General features: G+C 39.0%; 1 protein-coding gene across 1 annotated transcript; it reads left to right on the top strand.

Annotated features, from left to right (window-relative positions):
- The first annotated feature begins 2,078 nt into the window (after positions 1-2,078).
- On the top strand, positions 2,079-16,685 carry LOC117338405 (kelch-like protein 24). The gene is made up of 2 exons (XM_033899757.1): positions 2,079-2,839; positions 9,415-16,685. Exons 1-2 carry the CDS (start codon positions 2,813-2,815, stop codon positions 11,254-11,256), a joined length of 1,869 nt encoding a protein of 622 aa, XP_033755648.1. The 5' UTR covers positions 2,079-2,812; the 3' UTR covers positions 11,257-16,685.
- Positions 16,686-24,312: the final 7,627 nt, after the last annotated feature.

Raw genomic sequence — 24,312 nt, 5'->3', positions numbered from 1 at the left:
CAAACGCCAATTACAATACCTTGATTTGACCCTTCATTTCTTTTTATATGAATCATTTGAAGTAAGTCGGTTGAGGAATAGCTATACATAATTACAGTAGCCCAGTTATTAGACAATATTGTATATGCGGGTACAATAAAAATATTACTTAAATTCTTCAAACATAACTGTTGCAAATTAATTGAATAACAAGCTGTTATTAATTAATTTGATAAAAGATAACCTTCGCCTCGGAGACGGACTGGGTTCCCCATCCCAGCTGGTCGTAAAAAAGTACTATCATATGACCTGCTGCCAATGAATCCTTTGTTATTGATAGGCTAAACAATGACTAGGATTAATACTCAGTAGGAACAGTTATAGATATAATACTACTTGCATACGATTTCAGCCAATAACACTGATACACTGATAAATGAAACATTTCGTCGCAGTATTTACGAGGAATGTTAAAACATGAAAAACAGTATTACCATAAAGTAAGCGAATGATAATAAACCGGTACACGTAATTTCATATGTCTCTTAAACAGTATTTCATTTGCTTTGTAAATATACATGGCCAGGTTTTGAATGCTTGTACAGTTCTCTGATGTCATAACATATATAAATTTAAACACATTAGGTCTAACATAATATTTCCTATACAAAAAAAAAAAAAATGACCTAATTTCTGAGTATAAGAGACATTCCATAAGGAAATGATATTCGTTTTCAATTTGAGTACAAAAATTGCAATAACGCATTTTCGGAGGAATCGGGCGATGCCATCTTTCCGGCAAAGGCAAATTTAATGAAGTGCGCTAGCGCTTCTTGCTGCCTTTGTGCAGTTGGCATTCATCAGCCCTTAACTTCCAAATGAAAGAAGCTCAATGCTTAAGTATCACATAGTCGCGACTTTGTGTACTGATATTCCCCGTCGGATTCAGATATTGGAGAGAGATTTTCCCCGTCGGAATTTTTTCGTGTCATTATAATTAGCCAATTAAGGTACTTTATAGCTGTAATCCAAACAAATTGTTGATTACTAATAGTTTATTGTAGTCAATGTTTAATACCAAAACTCTGTCCATCGTGTTTTGATCGCGATTATTGGGTATTTTTGACAAAAATCATAGCAAATTCGTCGTTTGACAGTAGAGCAGCTGCATAATATTGAGCATCAATCAAACACGGCAAGGTTATGAGATTAACGAATTTCTGATATGTATAAAGGAGTAGCGTAGAATTCCGTGGGCATCATCATATTTCAGAGAGTATGTTAAAATGCCATGTATCACTATAAAACATACCCCAGCCATGTCCTTACCCCCTTCGGGTAGATACTCCCCGTCGGATTCGTAACTTCCGGTATCACCCGGTGTATATTCAATCTATGGAAAGACAAACAGGTAGGTTTTGATAAGCATATTATCACAAAATGTATGTGATCTTTACGCCGACGACAGAAGTTATTACTGATCGCTATTCTAAGCTCACTGCTTGTACAATTGTCCATCACATCCTGTGCCTTGATTATCCTTCTCCTGGTCCTTGAATATTCGTTTCTTAGGTGCTGTCACCATAGGAAAAGAACGAATACAACAACATTTAAATGTTTACATCATTTAATATTTGAGAAAAGAAGAGGGAGTGGGGGAGCAGATATATAATGAATGAGAAAACATGGAGCATGTTAAGTTCAGTCATCTTCCTTGCAGGCAATTAAAGTGCCACGTTTTAACTTTTCAATTTCAAAATTGCATATGAAACCAAATAAGATGTGGTCTAACTACCTAGTTTTTGAAGGATTTGGTTGGAAGTGTAGAGGACAAACTATCATTAACGCGTTAAAAGTCCTAAAGCGCGTCAGTTGATCTCGTTTTTGACATAACAAACGGCCTTTCATACTAAGGCAGTCTGATAGATAGTATAGGTAGATACTGCATGTATAGATTTGCGTAGAAATCTACACAATATACAGACTATAAATATAATTTCTCCAGAAAGGACCTTACCTATTATTTCTTTTCCTTCATTTTATTTTACGCTGTGCATTATAAATTAATGTGTCTGTGAAAGAACAGGAAAACCACATTACTGTCGAGTGCCCAGACAAGAATCGAACCCGGGTCTCCGGCGCAGTGATAAGCCACAGCTCTACCTCCTGAGCTAAAGAAGCATGCTCCGTCAGCTAATTAAGTGATAGTGGCCGCATTAACAGCTTTTACATGCCTGTTAGCGCGGACTTGATGTATTTTGTAGTTTCCTAAAACATCGTATTGATGTATTTGAAATGCCTTGTTGGATACAAATCAAACTTAGCTGTCAGGTTATTGAATGACAATGAGATATATTGTAGGCCTATGGGCACCGCTTTACTTTTTACTTCCATCTAGTGAGCTTTTAGTCTGTAACAGGAAAGAGTAGTGTGCCTCCACCGGGGATCGAACCAGCGACCCTGTATATCACTATGTACAATTAAAACCTGCCGCAAGTCAACATTTAAATAGGTGATATCCCTAATGATTATCTGACATCACTAAAAGGACTAAGTGATACCACTAAATTGGAATAAAAAAGTAAAACGGCACTCCGTAAATATTATGTCAACGGTTTCAAGTTATTTTTCCCGCCACAGTAGACTTAGTCATGATCTCTGCTGTGTTTTGTTGTAGTATATCTTATTCAAGCGTTTGTTAGACACTGGTGATGTTTTGGAAACGTACGGAAATGTGCGGAGTTCCTTCCTCATTAAAATTTAATTGAAATCCGCGAGATGACATAAAAGACTTGGATTGTGACAGCCAGCTATAGGCGGAGTATTTGTATGGATGGAACCTCAACGATCAAACGTACAGGTAGGTAACGACGTAGTGGAGAAAAATATAACCCAGGTCTGTACTCATTGAATTTGTTGACGACGACAAAGAACGAACAGCTGACTGACCTGTGATTTAAGTGTTTTTGTTGCGCAATCTTTTGTGATTATAATAAATATATATATTTGCCTGATCACTTACGAACCTCTGTTATCAATATCTCGGGTAAGGTGCAAAACACGTTAACTGTAAATAACACATATCTTGTAGCCAAAATATTAAACAACTTGGAACTATATAGCGTACTTTATGCGCCGTGGGGTGGTTACTGATCCATGACCAGCAGGTGAGGGTAGTTCACAAAACAAATTAGGTTCAATGAAAAACATGGGTTCAATTTAATCTGATCAATGCTCTGATACACGCTCAAGTAACGCAAAAGAGCAGCGGTATTACATAACATATAGGCCTGTGTGCTTAGCTTGTCAAATATTAGTGTACATGATCAGAGCTTGCCAAACTTTAAATGAATTACCTCGAGTTCTGAAGGCCTATAATGTAAAATATATTATAGGTCATCTTACTGGCCTACTAGCTGGACAGACTTGCAGGAATTTCCCTTTAACCTATACTAGTGGTAGGATTTCTGCATCAGTAGTGAGAGGTCACTAGTTTGAGCCTGGACATTGGCAAGATATTTTTCATATATTACATATTTTTGGTATACATGTAGTTTGGTGCCTCAGTAAGACTTACTTGCAGTTGTCTTTGGAGTTAAAAACTTTTTGAATGAGGGAGTAGTGTAAAAATGGATATAGTATATAATAATGAGGTCACCTAGTATATATAGTACAAAATCAGATGGGGACATAGTCATACTCAGTATGCATATGTCCCTAGTTCACACTAGCAGAAATTTACCTTTAACCTAATGGTAGGGTGCACATGCATGCTAACAGCAGGTTGGGGAAATCTGCCATTTTCAGCTATATAGCTGATTTCTGTTGACGTGTCAAATACACAAAGTCGCATGTGCGCCGCAAAATGATCGGGTATGCCACCCTACCAGACACAGTATTTAAACAACTTTCACGAACATAACGATGTCGGTTTTTTTAAAAAATTTTATTCATATTCATGAAAGTTGTTTAAATACTGTGTCTGGTAGGGTGGCTGCCGGATCATTTTGCGGTGCACGTGCGACTTTGTGTATTTGACACGTCAACAGGTAAATTGTTTTGAAGTAGCCGAATCCAGCTATCGCTAGTAGCTATGTTTAGCTAGAGTAGCTGAAATCAGCTATATAGCTGAAAATGGCAGTTTTCTCCAACCTGAAGAGAGTGAGAGGTCACTAATTCGAGCCCCATGTGGGCAGAATATTTTTCATTAGTCTTCCTATAAAATAGAGTATACCAGTATTATATACAATCTACAATTTTGTATTTATTTATGACTATTGAGATTTCGATCAGCCAATATAGATATACTGGTGGCGAGATAAATGTGGATGCAATTGTCACATCTAGCTGTTCTTTCTGTTCATTGAATAACTTTTAATCGGGGAATGTTTAAATGATACCAATGAATAAATGGGAGATCAGATTTAAAATGTTAAGAGACAATAGGAATGTCCTTTTAGCCTAGTGGTGATACTGATAGTGCATATAGGTCATCTTCCATATGTACATGTAAACTTACAGTGATAGGTCACTACTTCAAGTCCCAATGAAGATTGGATATTTTTTGTTACTCATAAGCTTCACTATTTCAAATCTGGTGCTGTTGTATGTGTCTTTGTGTCTAACCAAATGCAAAGCTGAGACACTCGAGGAGGGCATCATTGGGAGTATTGTAAAGAACTGGGGTTGTCTGAGGATAAAGATGAAAGTATACGTAGAGTGTTGTTTTCCATACTAGCTCTGGCTGGTGGAAATTTGTGTGAACCTGTTGGAGTCCATCTTCGTTTAGTGTTGCTACATTGGTTCGAGCCCAAGCACGGTCAGGATATAATTTGTTACTTGTAATTACACCATATACTCAATCACCTCAAATTGAAATTGATTCTGGTTCAAGCTGTCCTATATATAATGATTAATAAATATAATTTTAAATTGGAGAAGATAAAATATGATTAATTAATGAAGACTCAGAGTATTCATGATTTATCATGATCTATATTGAAAGATTCATTGTCTATGTATATGTCCTTACCGATACGGATACTGCCATAAAACCCGCTTTTAATGGACATAAAATATGGCTGAAATTAATAAATATTTCATCTAAAGTAATAGATATATAAAGAACAACCATGTAGAAGTGAATTTCACCCATGACTATATATTATGTATACCAAGTAATTTGCTTTTAGTTTCATGTCATCGTGAGGTGCACAAATCAGAACGTCGGTCACATGATTATTTGATTTAAAAAAAAAAATAATATACATTTATTGTAGTAAAACTGCTACTGCGTAGTTTGTTTGTAATTAATGTTCAAATTGTGAGACTCCGCACAATTTGAAGGCAGCATGCATGCAAATCAGAACATAAGTCATGAGATCATCTGATTTTTTCCCCCAAAAAATAATAGTAAAGTAATAGCAAAACTGCTGCTGCATAATTTATGCAGACAAAATTGAGGCACTTGAGTATGCATGGTATGCCTGATGTCGGTGTAACTGATGAATGGTGACCAATCTTAATACAGGATTTAATGGTAAATTATGATGGCTGAATACAAGTACAATGTGCAGAATGCGACCTGGGCTCTTAATAAATCTGGACATCAAAACCGACAGCTTTTGCAATATTTCACCAGGTTTTCATCCATCAGACAGCATTTTCATGAGTTTTTCTGAACCTGTTATTGAAGACGATACATTGTATCTGTCTCTCTGCAGACTTCACACAATCTACAATCACATATTTGGTGAAACTACTTTAAATACAACAATTACAAAGTCTCAATTTTTGAGGTTGCAGACTGATTTTTAACCAAAGTTATATCCCCTTAATTACAATGAAGTTTTGGAAAGGATATAATGTTCATGACTCGGGTAACTTTATAGAAATTATTTACATCACACTGTTAATGATTCATTATAGGCCATATATAAATCTGTTGATTTTTGACACCGATAAACTCCATGAAATAGATCTACTTTTTGATACAGATTTACTGTATGACACAGATATCTACTGTATGACACAGATCTACTGTATGACACAGATATTTACTGTATGACACAGATCTACTGTATGACACAGATATCTACTGTATGACACAGGTCTACTGTATGACACATATCTACTGTATGACACAGATATATACTAGTACTGTATGACACAGATCTACTGTATGACACTGATATCTACTGTATGACACAGATATATACTAGTACTGTATGACACAGATCTACTGTATGACACAGATATCTACTGTATGACACATATCTACTGTATGACACATATATCTACTGTATGACACAGGTCTACTGTATGACAGATCTACTGTATGACACAGATATACTACTGTATGACAGATATATACTGTATGACACAGATCTACTGTATGACACAGATCTACTGTATGACACATATCTACTGTATGACACAGATCTACTGTATGACACATATCTACTGTATGACAGATATACTGTATGACACAGATATATACTGTATGACACATATATCTACTGTATGACACAGATCTACTGTATGACACAGATATCTACTGTATGACACAGATATCTACTGTATTACACAGATCTACTGTATGACACGGATATAAACTGTATGACACAGATATCTACTGTATGACAGATCTACTGTATGACACAGATTTACTGTATGACACATATCTACTGTATGACAGATATATACTGTGTGACAGATCTACTGTATGACACAGATATCTACTGTATGACACAGATATCTACTGTATGACACAGATATATACTGTATGACACAGATATATACTGTGTGCATGACACAGATATATACTGTGTGCATGACACAGATATATACTGTATGACAGATCTACTGTATAACACAGATATATACTGTATGACACAGATATATACTGTATGACACAGATCTACTGTATAACACAGATATATATACTGTATGACACAGATATCTACTGTATGACACAGATCTACTGTATAACACAGATCTACTGTATGACAGATCTACTGTATGACACATCTACTGTATGACACAGATATATACTGTATGACAGATCTACTGTGTGACACAGATATCTACTGTATGACACAGATATATACTGTGTGACACAGATCTACTGTATGACACATATATACTGTATGACACAGATATACTGTATGACACAGATCTACTGTATGACACAGATCTACTGTATGACAGATCTACTGTGTGACACAGATATCTACTGTATGACACAGATATATACTGTATGACACAGATCTACTGTATGACATATATACTGTATGACACAGATCTACTGTATGACACAGATTTACTGTATGACACAGATATATACTGTATGACACATATATACTAGTACTGTATGACACAGATCTACTGTATGACAGATATCTACTGTATGACACAGATATACAGCTGTATGACACATCTCCTGTATGACACAGATATATACTGTATGACACAGATCTACTGTATGACACATATCTACTGTATGACACAGATATATACTGTATGACACAGATCTACTGTATGACGCAGATATCTACTGTATGACACAGATATCTACTGTATGACACAGATCTACTGTATGACACAGATCTACTGTATGACAGATCTACTGTATGACACATATATATACTGTAATGTATGACACAGATCTACTGTATGACAGATCTACTGTATGACACAGATATATACTGTATGACACAGATCTACTGTATGACACAGATCTGTATGACACAGATCTACTGTGTGACACAGATATATACTGTATGACACAGATCTACTGTATGACACAGATATATACTGTATGAAATATCTACTGTATGACAGATCTACTGTATGACACATGTATAACACAGATCTACTGTATGACACAGATATATACTGTATGACACAGATCTACTGTATGACACAGATCTACTATATGACACAGATCTACTGTATGACACAGATCTACTGTATGACACAGATCTACTGTATGACGCAGATCTATATATACCACAGATATTAGTTGTGGCTGATTTATGTTAAAGGGAAAATGTCAGTTGATTTGTTTGCTTACTTGCCCTGCAGGTAGCTATAGGGCGTCAGAATTGTACCTGCTGCCCCCATTGCGTGATCGTAAGGGGCGACTAAATTTTGGATCTGATCTTTTCTCTTCTTTCTGAACAACTCTCTTTTACCTAATGTCTCCCTTGACAATGCCTCACTTTTGGCCTCGAGTTGAGCATTCGCCCCTGTGATGAAGCTTAAGGATTTGGATTTGGGTTCAGAAGTGTCCCCTGGCCGAGACATACCAGAGCCTTTAAAAAAGTTTCTACTCCTATACTTGCATTGGCACTCAGCATATTAGGAGTGGGACGACTGGTTCACCCATTGTCAGTAAAATGTGACCGGATGAGGTGTCCTGCTGGGTGTCTTCGGCAGTATGCCTCGGTGAAGTAGCACTATAAATCGGCAAAAGTTCCTGACTATCACAAGCCTGAAGGAGGCTTCACACAAACATACCGCAGCCTCCCAAAACATACATACGCAACCACCACACACATGCATATATTGCACGCACAGGAGGCTGTCCTTAGATGACCTAAGCTGTTGATAGGACATTAAACAAATCAGACCAAACCAAATGATTGCTTACACTGTGTTTAATGATCAGACTTTTAGACAAGCTTGACTGAATATCACTATTTCAACGAAATGTGTCCAGTCATGGTCTATGAAACGGAGTGACACCCAACAAATTGACATAGATATTCAATAGCATGAGGTGTTGCTAATTGACTTTGCATGGTGATAAAATAGATGAAAGAGTTTTATTGAAGAGTCTGCAGTGCATTTATATAACTCAATAGATTATTTGTCTGTCAATTTTGATTTTAAATGTACTTATGTGTTGAAAAATACTTTTTAGTTTATTTAAAATCTCTCGTTAGTTGCCATTTTGGGTCATTGTTGGTATTTGTATCCATGTGACTATCTCTACAGTTGGAGTGTGGTTTGTTACCTTGTTCCCATATAGCCAGTGTAAGTACATACATACTTTGGCAAGGGGTCTGGGGGCCAAAATTTCGGAAAATGAAATGATTATAGCAAATTTTGCAATCTTTCGGGGATAAGATTTTCGATGGGGGGGGGGGGGGGGGGGGGGGGGGGGGGGGGGGGGTGTTTGGCATAGGCGTTTTAAATTTTCCTCATCCTCATCCTCCCTAGGTTATATAGACATCCATGTATATCCCGACTTACACTCTTATCATATACTATATATCTGTTGAACCCTCATTGTCATCATCAGTGTATTTTCAAAAGTATTTCACATAATTTTAACTTAATAATTATTCTTAATTATGTTGATCATAATGTACATTCTATACATGTTTATCACTAGACCAAGCTAACAAGATGACTTTTATCCTTTTACAGGTAATGGAAGGCAAACTGAAATACCTGTCCATCTTATCTTCTGGCATGGAGGCCATGCTAGCAAGTGGTCAGCACTCGGACGTGACAGTGGAGGTCGGAGAGCGACGCTTCCTGTGCCACAAAGTCGTCCTCGGTGCTGTTTCGCCCTACTTCGAGGCTATGTTTTCACATGACATGCGTGAGAACCTGGACAACCTTGTGACACTACATGACATAGACCAGGACATCTTTGATAGTGTCTTACAGTACATATACACTGGTGAAAATGTTGTTTGTGAACTTAATGTAGAAAAAGTTTTCCAAGCAGCTTCTCTGATGCAGATTCCGTGTCTACAAGAGCGTTGTGAGGAGTTTCTACTTGCCCAAGCATCCTATGAAAATTGTATAGGAATATGGAAGATTGCTAAAGCACACAACAGGATGAAACTAGCAGACAAAGTGTGGATAACCATTTTAGAAAATTTCCCGGTGATATCTACAACAGAAGATTTTCCTAATCTAGATGCAGATGAACTTGTCAGTATCATCAGTAGTGATGACCTAAACTCCCCCAGTGAGGAGTTTGTGTGTGATGTGGCTATGCAGTGGATTGACCACAGTACAGAGGCCAGGCAGGAGAAGCTGCATGAGATCTTGGCAAGTCTACACCTCCCCCTAGTCTCCAGCGACTACCTCTTTAATCTCATGGACAAAAATCCCTATATCAAGACTGATTCCAGATGTATGCGATCTCTGTTAGATGCACTGAGGTACCACACATGTGTTTCTCGTCGCCAAGACTTCACATCACCTCAGGCGAGCTGTCGACAGAACGGGTCAAAGGATGATGTGTTGGTGGTGATAGGAGGGCTTCTATCTACAACACCTCGCTACCAAACCACTAAGGAAGTTCTGTGTTTCAGTTTTCAGCAGCACAAATGGTTCTATCTTCCCTCTCTCCCATATGACCCTGGTTATGAGTTTGCTGCCTGCACGTATGCAGACAGGTTGTTTATATCTGGAGGATGGCTGAAACTCCAGGGTATGGCAGAGTACAAAACACACAAAAATCAGTGGGAAGTGTGTGCCTCTCTGTGTAATGGCCGCTGTGGCCATGTCATGGTAGCAGTCACTGACTCTATCTTTGTGATCGGAGGCCGGGATGGACGTGCTCCAGCAATTACAAGTATCGAAGAGTTCAGTCTTCAGACAGAGAAGTGGACCAATGCTGGTGACTTAGTCCTAGGTGTGAGGTCTACCTCTGCCTCAGTCATTGGAGAGAAGGTGTTTGTATTCGGTGGCATCACAGAGTCGGACAAAGACTCTAACTCTGTCCAGTGCTTTGACTCCCGAATGAGGACATGTACCATCATCGGTGACCTCCCCTTCACCTGTAGACTGACTCGGACTGTGTCCTTGGATACAAATGTGTACGTGTTGGCTCCAGATGGACGAGTACTTCAGTTCAAGGACCCAACACACATGAATAATCTTCTTCATGCATCATCTCCTCGTGGCCGGCTGGATTCTTCCAACTCCGATACAAGTGTTTCTGATACTGAACCATGCTCTTCTACTTCTTCAGAAGCTTCTATTCAGACTTTGGGCAAACTCAGGTTTCGACTTCCAAACTTCAGCCAACATCACTTTGAAGTCATTCAGTACAGAGGCAAGATTTTACTAGTGGGAGGCAAGACACCCGACAATAATATCTTGAAGAACGTCAAGGTGATCGACCTGAGTAAGAAAATTCTGGAAATCGAGTCAATGGAAAATCTAGAGATGCCGTCTGCTCGCTGGTGTTTTGGGTGTGTCAAGACTGTGATACGTCGTGACTATCTCAACAATGAGATATGTGTTTAGACAAATGTGATAGAATATATAGTGCATCTTTGTCAAGGAAATGTAGCTTGTTATTTTATAACATGGTGTTAGTCATATTGAATAACTTTGTTTTGTTCAATTTTAAGAGATTGCAGTGCAATGAAATCTGTAATAATTTACAATGATTATATGTTAATATCTAATTAATTACATATTAATGAAGTTGACACTTGCTAAATCATATTCATTCCTATGCATAAAACTTGGTCTGGTCACATGTAAGCTTCTGTTCATCAGATCTTACAAAGTTATACTGTATACTGGGAAACTTTTGCCTTTGTTAATTTGCTATTTTCACAGAATCAGAAGAGAAAAAGTTCCACTTCTACCTACTGAAATACTTCACATATGGTTAATTGGTCAAAAACATAAAAACATAATTTTATGTCATACTCATAGGGTGAAAATTCCCTGAGGCAAAAGTTTCCAAGAATACACATTTTAAACTATTTATATTTTCTGTATTGTTATTTGATATTTATAATATAAAGCATCCTTATGGTATTATACTGTGTATGATGTATGCAGGGTAATGTGGTCACTGCCACCATTTAAATGTTACATTCCATTGTCATTAGAGTGGCTGTGTAATTAATTAATATAAAGTCACTATAATAAATGTATTTAGACAGTTTGTCCAAGAATCTCCCAAAGTTTTATGGTACATCATGATCACTGGACATACATCATACAAGTTTCTGCAAATTATTTGGTCTCTTGGCCTAAAATGGTGTTCTATAAAGATATTTGTTCTGATATTTGCATAATTTGTTTTATAAAATGTTATTGTCTGATGTCTTGTTTGCATTGTTGTGAGCTGTGTATATTTTGTGACGTTAATATTGTCTGTATAATATTTGAATATCCATGTCTATATTTTGTGACGTTCATATTATCTGTATAATATTCAAATGTCTAACGTCTTGTATGCTTCTGTGATGTACAGTGTATATCAATATATATTAAGAAGATTATTTGCAACTCTGGAGATGAATTAGATTGCCATTTCAATCAAGATCACAGGGACCAAGATTTATCATTTCTTTAAGTGCCCTGTTTTCCATACCAGGTAGTCATGTGTTGTTCTTTGTTATTGTCTAATCTACAATGTATACAAAGTTGACGCCATCATCCTCATGTACGACAATACTGATACAGGTAATTAAAGATAGGTATACATGTTTATATCCTGATGGGACGAATTAGTGATATGTGACTTCCATAGACTTCCATAGATCTTATTGTCTTGTCTCCTATAGCTACAGTGATGAAGGTAAAGGAGTTGTAGAGTCACAAATCAAATTAGATGCTAGTGGATGTCCTCAACCTATCTACAGATGTGTAGATCTAGAGTATTATACAAGGTAGTGATGGGAACCAGTTTTACTTTCAGAATCGATAATCGGAAACTCAAAATCGATTGATTATAATTATATTTATATTATTGGTTTTCTAAATTTAGCACAGAATTACCCTTTTGTAGAAAATATATTTACATCTCAAAACATTTATTACACGTCTTAGCCTTTGTTATCAATATTTTTAATATTGAACACAAACAAAGCATTTAACATGTTACAGTTGTACATGTTAATATACATGTATTCAATTTCCTTGATTACTTGAAAACATATTGATCTGTAAAATATTAAAGATCTTGGTTTGGTAACATTACAAAAATATGCAAAGCCGAAGATTTACAAACACTTTCAGAAATTTAGGATTAATTGCCTATTGAAAATGGTCATTGATGATTAGTTTTCTTTTCTTTTTCCTTTTTTTTTTTTTTTTTTTTTTTTTTACTTATTTTCGATTATCAGCGCAACACTAATACAACTTTCATCTCCCAAACTGATCATTCGTATTTCTGTATTTCTGTAAAGGATGTTAATTTGCATATTTACCTGTACAGTGTATTTCTAATGTATACATGACAATAGTTTTATGTGGTATTTTTATTTATGGTCTATTGTTAAGTTTACACAAAAATTATGTATATAAAATTACATAAAATGAAAGTATTATCCCACCATACTGATGATGTAGATAAACTTTAACTTTTTAAGGCTGTGCAATTTCAGTGTACAAGGTAAATGTGTAATTGTGTCATCACTTGTCGCAGTGATGTCAACTCATACGTACAATAACTGTGTTAGTCAGAACCTAATTACATGTATACATAATTGTACCATATTTTCCACCAATAAGCCCATGGTTTGTGAAAACCAGTCCAAATTCTGTCTATTGCAATTCAGTGACAAATGGTAATAATAACCATTTTAGGATTTCATTGCATGTAAAAAGTTTATCTCTTTGAGTAAAAATTGTTGGACCCCTGGGCTTATAATTCATTCAATGTCATGAATGTTTTAAGAAGGAATTATCAAACAATATGCAACGTTAATATATGATCTACAAAATAATTAATAGGTCTTTGTATGACTTTTTCAGGATTTTGTAGACCTAACATGTACACTAGAATAACATATACAGCTGAACAAGTTGTTAGATTTTCTGTATTACCTGTATAAGGGGCTGTCAGTAACAGATTTTCTGTATTACCTGTATAAGGGACTGTCGGTAACAGATTTTCTATATTACCTGTATAAGGGACTGTCGGTAACAGATTTTCTGTATTACCTGTATAAGAGACTGTCGGTAACAGATTTTCTATATTACCTGTATAAGGGACTGTCGGTAACAGATTTTCTGTATTACCTGTATAAGGGACTGTCGGTAACAGATTTTCTGTATTACCTGTATAAGGGACTGTCGGTAACAGATTGTCTGTATTACCTGTATAAGGGACTGTCGGTAACAGATTTTCTGTATTACCTGTATAAGGGACTGTCGGTAACAGATTGTCTGTATTACCTGTATAAGGGACTGTCAGTAACAGATTTTCTGTATTACCTGTATAAGGGACTGTCGGTAACAGATTGTCTGTATTACCTGTATAAGGGACTGTCAGTAACAGATTTTCTGTATTACCTGTATAAGGGACTGTCAGTAACAGATTTTCTGTTTTACCTGTATAAGGGACTGTCGGTAACAGATTTTCTGTATTACCTGTATAAGGGACTGTCGGTAACAGATTTTCTGTTTTACCTGTATAAGAGACTGTCGGTAACAGGACTAACTTATCACAACTTTGTGCCAATAGAAGATTTTAGTGTGTATAATTACTGTTTTTATATCTGATAAGCCTTTAGGCTATATCAGTCATTTTGACATTTTTCCAATTAACAACCTAAGTATTTGAGTCTTTTTTTATAACTTATAAATTATGCAAAGGTAGTATAGATTTGTACATTAGGATACATTTATTGGTATCAGGTAGAGGCTAGTACATGTGCATTAAAACAGGAGATAGTATTAAAGCCTGGTAGTTTAGTTTCTAAAATTGTATACATTATGATCATGGTAAAAGTTTATTTAAATTTAGACAGGGAAAGATGTCATGCAGTGTATTAAATTGTAGATTTGTTTTCCGTCTTAATCTGAACAGCAAGCACAGATTGTGTTTCACAGACCTGACGTAAAGACTAGTCCAGTCATACAGGTGGTGACTCTGTGACAGATAACACAGAATTTATATGTGGCTGGAGGGCCTCCAAGGTGTAGTACCTGGTCAGGTCACCTACAGTTAACTAGAGTACTGTATCTCAACCTTCTACAAAACCTGCTATGTTATGTAGCCTAACCCTGACCACAATCTCTCCCTGTCCCCTAACTCCATGTTATGTAGCCTAACCCTGACCACAATCTCTCCCTGTCCCCTAACTCCATGTTATGTAGCCTAACCCTGACCACAATCTCTCCCTGTCCCCTAACTCCATGTTATGTAGCCTAACCCTGACCACAATCTCTCCCTGTCCCCTAACTCCATGTTATGTAGCCTAACCCTGACCACAATCTCTCCCTGTCCCCTAACTCCATGTTATGTAGCCTAACCCTCACCACAATCTCTCCCTGTCCCCTAACTCCATGTTATGTAGCCTAACCCTGACCACAATCTCTCCCTGTCCCCTAACTCCATGTTATGTAGCCTAACTCTGACTACAATCTCTCCCTGTCCCCTAACTCCATGTTATGTAGCCTAACCCTGACCACAATCTCTCCCTGTCCCCTAACTCCATGTTATGTAGCCTAACCCTGACCACAATCTCTCCCTGTCCCCTAACTCCATGTTATGTAGCCTAACCCTCACCACAATCCCTCCCTGTCCCCTAACTCCATGTTATGTAGCCTAACCCTGACCACAATCTCTCCCTGTCCCCTAACTCCATGTTATGTAGCCTAACCCTGACCACAATCTCTCCCTGTCCCCTAACTCCATGTTATGTAGCCTAACTCTGACTACAATCTCTCCCTGTCCCCTAACTCCATGTTATGTAGCCTAACCCTCCCCACAATCTCTCCCTGTCCCCTAACTCCATGTTATGTAGCCTAACCCTGACCACAATCTCTCCCTGTCCCCTAACTCCATGTTATGTAGCCTAACCCTCACCACAATCCCTCCCTGTCCCCTAACTCCATGTTATGTAGCCTAACCCTGACCACAATCTCTCCCTGTCCCCTAACTCCATGTTATGTAGCCTAACCCTGACCACAATCTCTCCCTGTCCCCTAACTCCATGTTATGTAGCCTAACTCTGACTACAATCTCTCCCTGTCCCCTAACTCCATGTTATGTAGCCTAACCCTGACCACAATCTCTCCCTGTCCCCTTACTCCATGTTATGTAGCCTAACCCTCCCCACAATCTCTCCCTGTCCCCTAACTCCATGTTATGTAGCCTAACCCTCCCCACAATCTCTCCCTGTCCCCTAACTCCATGTTATGTAGCCTAACCCTCCCCACAATCTCTCCCTGTCCCCTAACTCCATGTAATGTAGCCTAACCCTGACCACAATCTCTCCCTGTCCCCTAACTCCATGTTATGTAGCCTAACCCTGACCACAATCTCTCCCTGTCCCCTAACTCCATGTTATGTAGCCTAACCCTCCCCACAATCTCTCCCTGTCCCCTTACTCCATGTTATGTAGCCTAACCCTCCCCACAATCTCTCCCTGTCCCCTAACTCCATGTTATGTAGCCTAACCCTGACCACAATCTCTCCCTGTCCCCTAACTCCATGTTATGTAGCCTAACCCTGACCACAATCTCTCCCTGTCCCCTAACTCCATGTTATGTAGCCTAACCCTCCCCACAATCTCTCCCTGTCCCCTAACTCCATGTTATGTAGCCTAACCCTCACCACAATCTCTCCCTGTCCCCTTACTCCATGTTATGTAGCCTAACCCTGCCCACAATCTCTCCCTGTCCCCTTACTCCATGTTATGTAGCCTAACCCTGACCACAATCTCTCCCTGTCCCCTTACTCCATGTTATGTAGCCTAACCCTCCCCACAATCTCTCCCTGTCCCCTTACTCCATGTTATGTAGCCTAACCCTCCCCACAATCTCTCCCTGTCCCCTAACTCCATGTTATGTAGCCTAACCCTCACCACAATCTCTCCATGTCCCCTAACTCCATGTTATGTAGCCTAACCCTGACCACAATCTCTCCCTGTCCCCTAACTCCATGTTATGTAGCCTAACCCTGACCACAATCTCCCCCTGTCCCCTAACTCCATGTTATGTAGCCTAACCCTGACCACAATCTCTCCCTGTCCCCTAACTCCATGTTATGTAGCCTAACCCTGCCCACAATCTCTCCCTGTCCCCTAACTCCATGTTATGTAGCCTAACCCTCCCCACAATCTCTCCCTGTCCCCTAACTCCATGTTATGTAGCCTAACCCTCACCACAATCTCTCCCTGTCCCCTTACTCCATGTTATGTAGCCTAACCCTCCCCACAATCTCTCCCTGTCCCCTAACTCCATGTTATGTAGCCTAACCCTGACCACAATCTCTCCCTGTCCCCTAACTCCATGTTATGTAGCCTAACCCTGACCACAATCTCTCCCTGTCCCCTAACTCCATGTTATGTAGCCTAACCCTCCCCACAATCTCTCCCTGTCCCCTAACTCCATGTTATGTAGCCTAACCCTCACCACAATCTCTCCCTGTCCCCTTACTCCATGTTATGTAGCCTAACCCTCCCCACAATCTCTCCCTGTCCCCTAACTCCATGTAATGTAGCCTAACCCTGACCACAATCTCTCCCTGTCCCCTAACTCCATGTTATGTAGCCTAACTCTGACCACAATCTCTCCCTGTCCCCTAACTCCATGTTATGTAGCCTAACCCTCCCCACAATCTCTCCCTGTCCCCTAACTCCATGTTATGTAGCCTAACCCTCACCACAATCTCTCCATGTCCCCTAACTCCATGTTATGTAGCCTAACCCTGACCACAATCTCTCCCTGTCCCCTAACTCCATGTTATGTAGCCTAACCCTCCCCACAATCTCTCCCTGTCCCCTTACTCCATGTTATGTAGCCTAACCCTCCCCACAATCTCTCCCTGTCCCCTAACTCCATGTTATGTAGCCTAACCCTCACCACAATCTCTCCATGTCCCCTAACTCCATGTTATGTAGCCTAACCCTGACCACAATCTCTCCCTGTCCCCTAACTCCATGTTATGTAGCCTAACCCTGACCACAATCTCCCCCTGTCCCCTAACTCCATGTTATGTAGCCTAACCCTGACCACAATCTCTCCCTGTCCCCTAACTCCATGTTATGTAGCCTAACCCTGCCCACAATCTCTCCCTGTCCCCTAACTCCATGTTATGTAGCCTAACCCTCACCACAATCTCTCCCTGTCCCCTAACTCCATGTTATGTAGCCTAACTCTGACTACAATCTCTCCCTGTCCCCTAACTCCATGTTATGTAGCCTAACCCTGACCACAATCTCTCCCTGTCCCCTAACTCCATGTTATGTAGCCTAACCCTGACCACAATCTCTCCCTGTCCCCTAACTCCATGTTATGTAGCCTAACCCTGACCACAATCTCTCCCTGTCCCCTAACTCCATGTTATGTAGCCTAACCCTGACCACAATCTCTCCCTGTCCCCTAACTCCATGTTATGTAGCCTAACCCTGACCACAATCTCTCCCTGTCCCCTAACTCCATGTTATGTAGCCTAACCCTGACCACAATCTCCCCCTGTCCCCTAACTCCATGTTATGTAGCCTAACCCTCCCCACAATCTCTCCCTGTCCCCTAACTCCATGTTATGTAGCCTAACCCTCACCACAATCTCTCCCTGTCCCCTTACTCCATGTTATGTAGCCTAACCCTCACCACAATCTCTCCCTGTCCCCTAACTCCATGTTATGTAGCCTAACCCTGACCACAATCTCTCCCTGTCCCCTAACTCCATGTTATGTAGCCTAACCCTCCCCACAATCTCTCCCTGTCCCCTAACTCCACCTCCTACCCTGACCACAATCTCTCCCTGTCCCCTAACTCCATGTTATGTAGCCTAACCCTGACCACAATCTCTCCCTGTCCCCTAACTCCATGTTATGTAGCCTAACCCTGACCACAATCTCTCCCTGTCCCCTAACTCCATGTTATGTAGCCTAACCCTCCCCACAATCTCTCCCTGTCCCCTAACTCCATGTTATGTAGCCTAACCCTCACCACAATCTCTCCATGTCGCCTAACTCCATGTTATGTAGCCTAACCCTGACCACAATCTCTCCCTGTCCCCTAACTCCATGTTATGTAGCCTAACCCTGACCACAATCTCCCCCTGTCCCCTAACTCCATGTTATGTAGCCTAACCCTGACCACAATCTCTCCCTGTCCCCTAACTCCATGTTATGTAGCCTAACCCTGCCCACAATCTCTCCCTGTCCCCTAACTCCATGTTATGTAGCCTAACCCTCACCACAATCTCTCCCTGTCCCCTAACTCCATGTTATGTAGCCTAACCCTGACCACAATCTCTCCCTGTCCCCTAACTCCATGTTATGTAGCCTAACCCTGACCACAATCTCTCCCTGTCCCCTAACTCCATGTTATGTAGCCTAACCCTGACCACAATCTCTCCCTGTCCCCTAACTCCATGTTATGTAGCCTAACCCTGACCACAATCTCTCCCTGTCCCCTAACTCCATGTTATGTAGCCTAACCCTGACCACAATCTCCCCCTGTCCCCTAACTCCATGTTATGTAGCCTAACCCTCCCCACAATCTCTCCCTGTCCCCTAACTCCATGTTATGTAGCCTAACCCTCACCACAATCTCTCCCTGTCCCCTAACTCCATGTTATGTAGCCTAACCCTCCCCACAATCTCTCCCTGTCCCCTAACTCCACCTCCTACCCTGACCACAATCTCTCCCTGTCCCCTAACTCCATGTTATGTAGCCTAACCCTGACCACAATCTCTCCCTGTCCCCTAACTCCATGTTATGTAGCCTAACCCTGACCACAATCTCTCCCTGTCCCCTAACTCCATGTTATGTAGCCTAACCCTGACCACAATCTCTCCCTGTCCCCTAACTCCATGTTATGTAGCCTAACCCTGACCACAATCTCTCCCTGTCCCCTAACTCCATGTTATGTAGCCTAACCCTGACCACAATCTCTCCCTGTCCCCTAATTCTATCTCATACCCCACCTCATTCATTCCAAATTCCTCATCTTCTTGTGCTTATTGTTTCTTACAGACATAACTACTCCATCCTAACATTTATTTTAAGCCACATAGTGTTTTTTACCCAAAATTTCACGTCTCATTGTGACCATTACTGTTCATTCTTCTTTCTCATACACGATCAGATCAGGACTCCTTAATGAATCTGCAATTTACGTTCAATACCTCGTATTGACATATTTTATGTGTATGACATACTGACAATACTTCAGGGTGTAATCGTAAACTATAGACCATGTCTTAATATGTAACCTTGTAAAAATAAAAGATATTATTATAACATATGTATCTTAATAAGAACACTGCTTATGCATAATTTTATTTTAAGTATAATAAATAAAGATATGAAATTCAGATTTCACACCTCATATATCCGTATAATTGGTGAATTCCTCAATTTGTACATAAAACTCTAATTCTTCTCTGGTCATGACAAGATACAGATCTGTGATAAGTGTATAGGATTAATCATAATCCTTTCTCAAATTTCATCAACGCTCCTAATTAACTGAAGGAGATCTCTAAACTTGATATCTCTAAACATGAAATTTTCATAGGAAAGCATTAGAAAATTAAAGGAACGTTCTCTAATTAAGATTTTTCTCTTTAAATGCAAAAATGCTTTCCTATGGAAATGTCGGATCAAGAGATTTCCGTTGGGAATGTTGATGAAACTAGGGCTTAGTCTATCTGTGTAAAATAAATGTGTGTAGTGCTAATCAATGGGATAACATGTGATGTTGATGTAGTTTTAATCAAGTGATGTCCATATTAAGTAATTAATTAATTAATTAATTATTAACTTTAATTAAGTTATGTATTTTAATGTATCTTTAACTTATGATGATGTATATTAATTGTGATAGAAGTTAACTTGTAGTGATCGTTGTTGTTGTGATAACTACAATGTGTTTTCTGTATTTTAGTAGCCACTCCTTCTGAACACACTGACATTGTATTTACCTGTAGTACTGCTATTGTTCATTTGTTCCTAAAAGGGTCTTAAACTGTATCACTGTCATATAAAAGGGTCTTATCACTGTCATATAAAAGGGTCTTATCACTGTCATATAAAAGGGTCTTATCACTGTCGTATAAAAGGGTCTTATCACTGTCATATAAAAGGGTCTTATCACTGTCATATAAACGGGTCTTATCACTGTCATATAAAAGGGTCTTATCACTGTCATATAAAAGGGTCTTATCACTGTCATATAAAAGGGTTCTTTACTCTCCTGGTAACAGTGACGATGACAGTAGTTAATCAGACAGGGCCCCTTCCCCAATACATGTACTGTTACATTTATATGTATTTGCTTTCCCTTTCAAATTCCATAAGAGCACCCATTTACAGTTTGGGGTTCCTGGGTTCAAATCCAAGGACAAAAATTTCACAAATTAACTTTGTTTTTGATGCATTTGAAAACTTTCTTAATCAAATCCTCAATGGACATTAGCAATGTGCATAGAAAATATTGTAGATATAACATTTGACACTAAATATGAAGTTAGTTAACAATAGAAGATTTAGAATGTGTTACATATAGCTGATGTGTCTAGAACTACAATGTTTTAATGAATGCGATCAGATGATTGCTGACTTGTGTCTGGAGCTACAATGTTTTAAATGAAATTATTAGATTTAATGGTTAAGGGCTGTAACTGTGAGGTACAAATGCAGTGTATGTTTAATTTGATCAATAAATATTTTGAAATGACTGGATGCATATAGACATTCTTTCAAAATATTTTATCTAGGTCAACTTATAATCATAGTATTTTGTTGCCTCATTTTTACATTGCTGCTTTTTAGAAATTGAAACTCTCTTGATCAGTTTTGTAGATAAATAGCTGAAATTGAGATTTTTTTTCCCTCAAATACTATTCCTGTAGGCTGTATAGTCTTGTAAGCGAGATGTAGGCTAAGGCAAGATACATATATACATGTACTTCTGCAAGGGCAAGATTGATACCTGGCTGAGGGCAATATCTACACTATAACACAGTAATACTGAGAGGGCAAGATGTTTACTAGGAAGAGGGCAAGTCTACTATAACACACAGTGATACTGAGAGGGCAAGATGTTACAAGGCCGAGGGCAATATTTATATACGCTAGGCTAAGGGAAAGACTGCAAGACTAAGGTTTTACTGGATAACAGTGTTGCTGAAAGCCAGATATTGTAAAATTGTTTTGGGAAGTATAGCTTTGTACTATGCTGAGGGCCAGATTTTGTAGATTTTTTTGGCAAGTAAACTCAATGTTTGTTGAAGTTAGACTTATTGTTGTTACATTGTTGATGTTTTGTTGAGCTTACAATAAAGAGATGTAGTACAACTTGGTTATCATGTTTTTATTTTTAAATCACCAGCTCAAAAGTATGCAGTGAGTCTCAAGTGGTGCCTCATCTGTCTGTTGACCGTCTTTAATCTTTTCAATAATCAAGAGGATCAGCCAGGTCATACTAGGCCAGTAGCATGCTGGGATGCAGGTCTACCAAGTATGTTCAAAAGACTGACCTTGACCTAATTTCAAGATTACTGGGTTCAAATGTGTTAAGCTCTTTGAAACTTCAAATTAATCTTTGAGCTTGCAGTGGATAAATATCTAGTTCTCATCATTAGCTGGTACATGTCAAATATCATAACCCTGGGATTTTAATGTCTGAACATTACAAGAGATCCCAGAGGGATCTTGGCGCCCACCATTGAATGATCTTCATAGGTTCCATGTCAGATTGATCTTTTCTCTACTTTTCCCTTCATTTTACTAATCTGTGCAAATTGAGACATCCCTCCAGTACTTTTCAAACAAGGGAATCCTAGCTATATAAGAAATTTGAGATTTAACGATAATGGCTGTTTGTTTGCCAGGTTGTTTTCAGGACAGACTGGTCGAAAAATGCAATACAAGGGACCAAGGGGAACCTACTTATTTGAAATTTGAGAAAGATCCCTTCAGTACTTTCTCAGAAAAAGCGATAACAAACTTCAATTGTCAAAATCCAAGATGGCTGCCTGTCGGCCATTATTTTCAGATTGGTCTCAAAATGCAACATGCATAACTAGGCACCAAGGGAAACTTACATATGAAATTTCAGAAAGATCCATTCAGTACTTTCTCAGAAATAGTGATAACAAACTTCAATTGTCAAAATCCAAGATGGCTTCCTGTCGACCATGCTGTTTTCTGATTGGTCTCAAAACGCAATATGCATAACTAGGCACCAAGAGAAACCTACATATGAAATTTCAGAAAGATCCATTCAGTACATTCTGAGAAATAGCGATAACAAACTTCAATTGTCAAAATCCAAGATGGCTGCCTGTCGGCCATGTTGTTTTCCGATTGGTCTCAAAATGCAATATGCATAACTAGGCACCAAGGGGAACATACATATGAAATTTCAGAAAGATCCCTTCAGTACTTTTTGAGAAATAGCGATAACAAACTTCAATTGTCAAAATCCAAGATGGCTGCCTGTCGGCCAAGTTGTTTTCTGATTGGTCTCCAAATGCAATATGCATAACTAGGCACCAAGGGAAACATACATATGAAATTTCAGAAAGATCCCTTCATTACTTTCTGAGAAATAGTGATAACAAACTTCAATTGTCAAAATCCAAGATGGCTGCCTCTCGGCCATGTTGTTTTTTGATTGGTCTCAAAATGCAATATGCATAACTAGACACCAAGGGGAACATACATATGAAATTTCAGAAAGATCCCTTCAGTACTTTCTGAGAAATAGCGATAACAATCTTCAATTGTCAAAATCCAAGATGGCTGCCTGTCGGCCATGTTGTTTTCCGATTGGTCTCAAAATGCAATATGCATAACAAGCTATCAAGGGGAACCTACATATGAAATTTCAGAAAGATCCCTTCAGTACTTTTTGAGAAATAGCGATAACAAACTTCAATTGTCAAAATCCAAGATGGCTGCCTGTCGGCCATGTTGTTTTCCGATTGGTCTCAAAATGCAATATGCATAACTAGGCACCAAGGGAAACCTACATATGAAATTTCAGAAAGATCTCTTCAGTACTTTTTGAGAAATAGCGATAACAAACTTCAATTGTCAAAATCCAAGATGGCTGCCTGTCGGCCATGTTGTTTTCCGATTGGTCTCAAAATGCAATATGCATAACTAGGCACCAAGGGAAACATACATAAGAAATTTGAGAAAGATCCCTTCAGTACTTTCTGAGAAATAGCGATAACAAACTTCAATTGTCAAAATCCAAGATGGCTGCCTGTCGGCCATGTTGTTTTCCGATTGGTCTCAAAATGCAATATGCATAACTAGACACCAAGGGGAACCTACATATGAAATTCGAGAAAGATCCCTTCAGTACTTTCTAAGGATTAGCGATAACAAGAATTGTTTACGGACGGAGGGACGGACGGACGG

This window comes from Pecten maximus, chromosome 11 (genome assembly GCF_902652985.1).
Source record: "Pecten maximus chromosome 11, xPecMax1.1, whole genome shotgun sequence".
Taxonomy (NCBI): Eukaryota; Metazoa; Mollusca; class Bivalvia; order Pectinida; family Pectinidae; genus Pecten; species Pecten maximus.
Note: the sequence above shows the minus strand (reverse complement) of the source record. Positions and strands in the feature narration are given on the sequence as shown.

Bases quoted from the DNA above. Each gene is read 5' to 3' on its own strand.
- LOC117338405 (XM_033899757.1), top strand. From the start codon at position 2,813: ATGGAACCTCAACGATCAAACGTACAG. The intron at 2,840-9,414 runs GTAGGTAACGAC...ATCCTTTTACAG, and splicing joins CTCAACGATCAAACGTACAG to GTAATGGAAGGCAAACTGAA.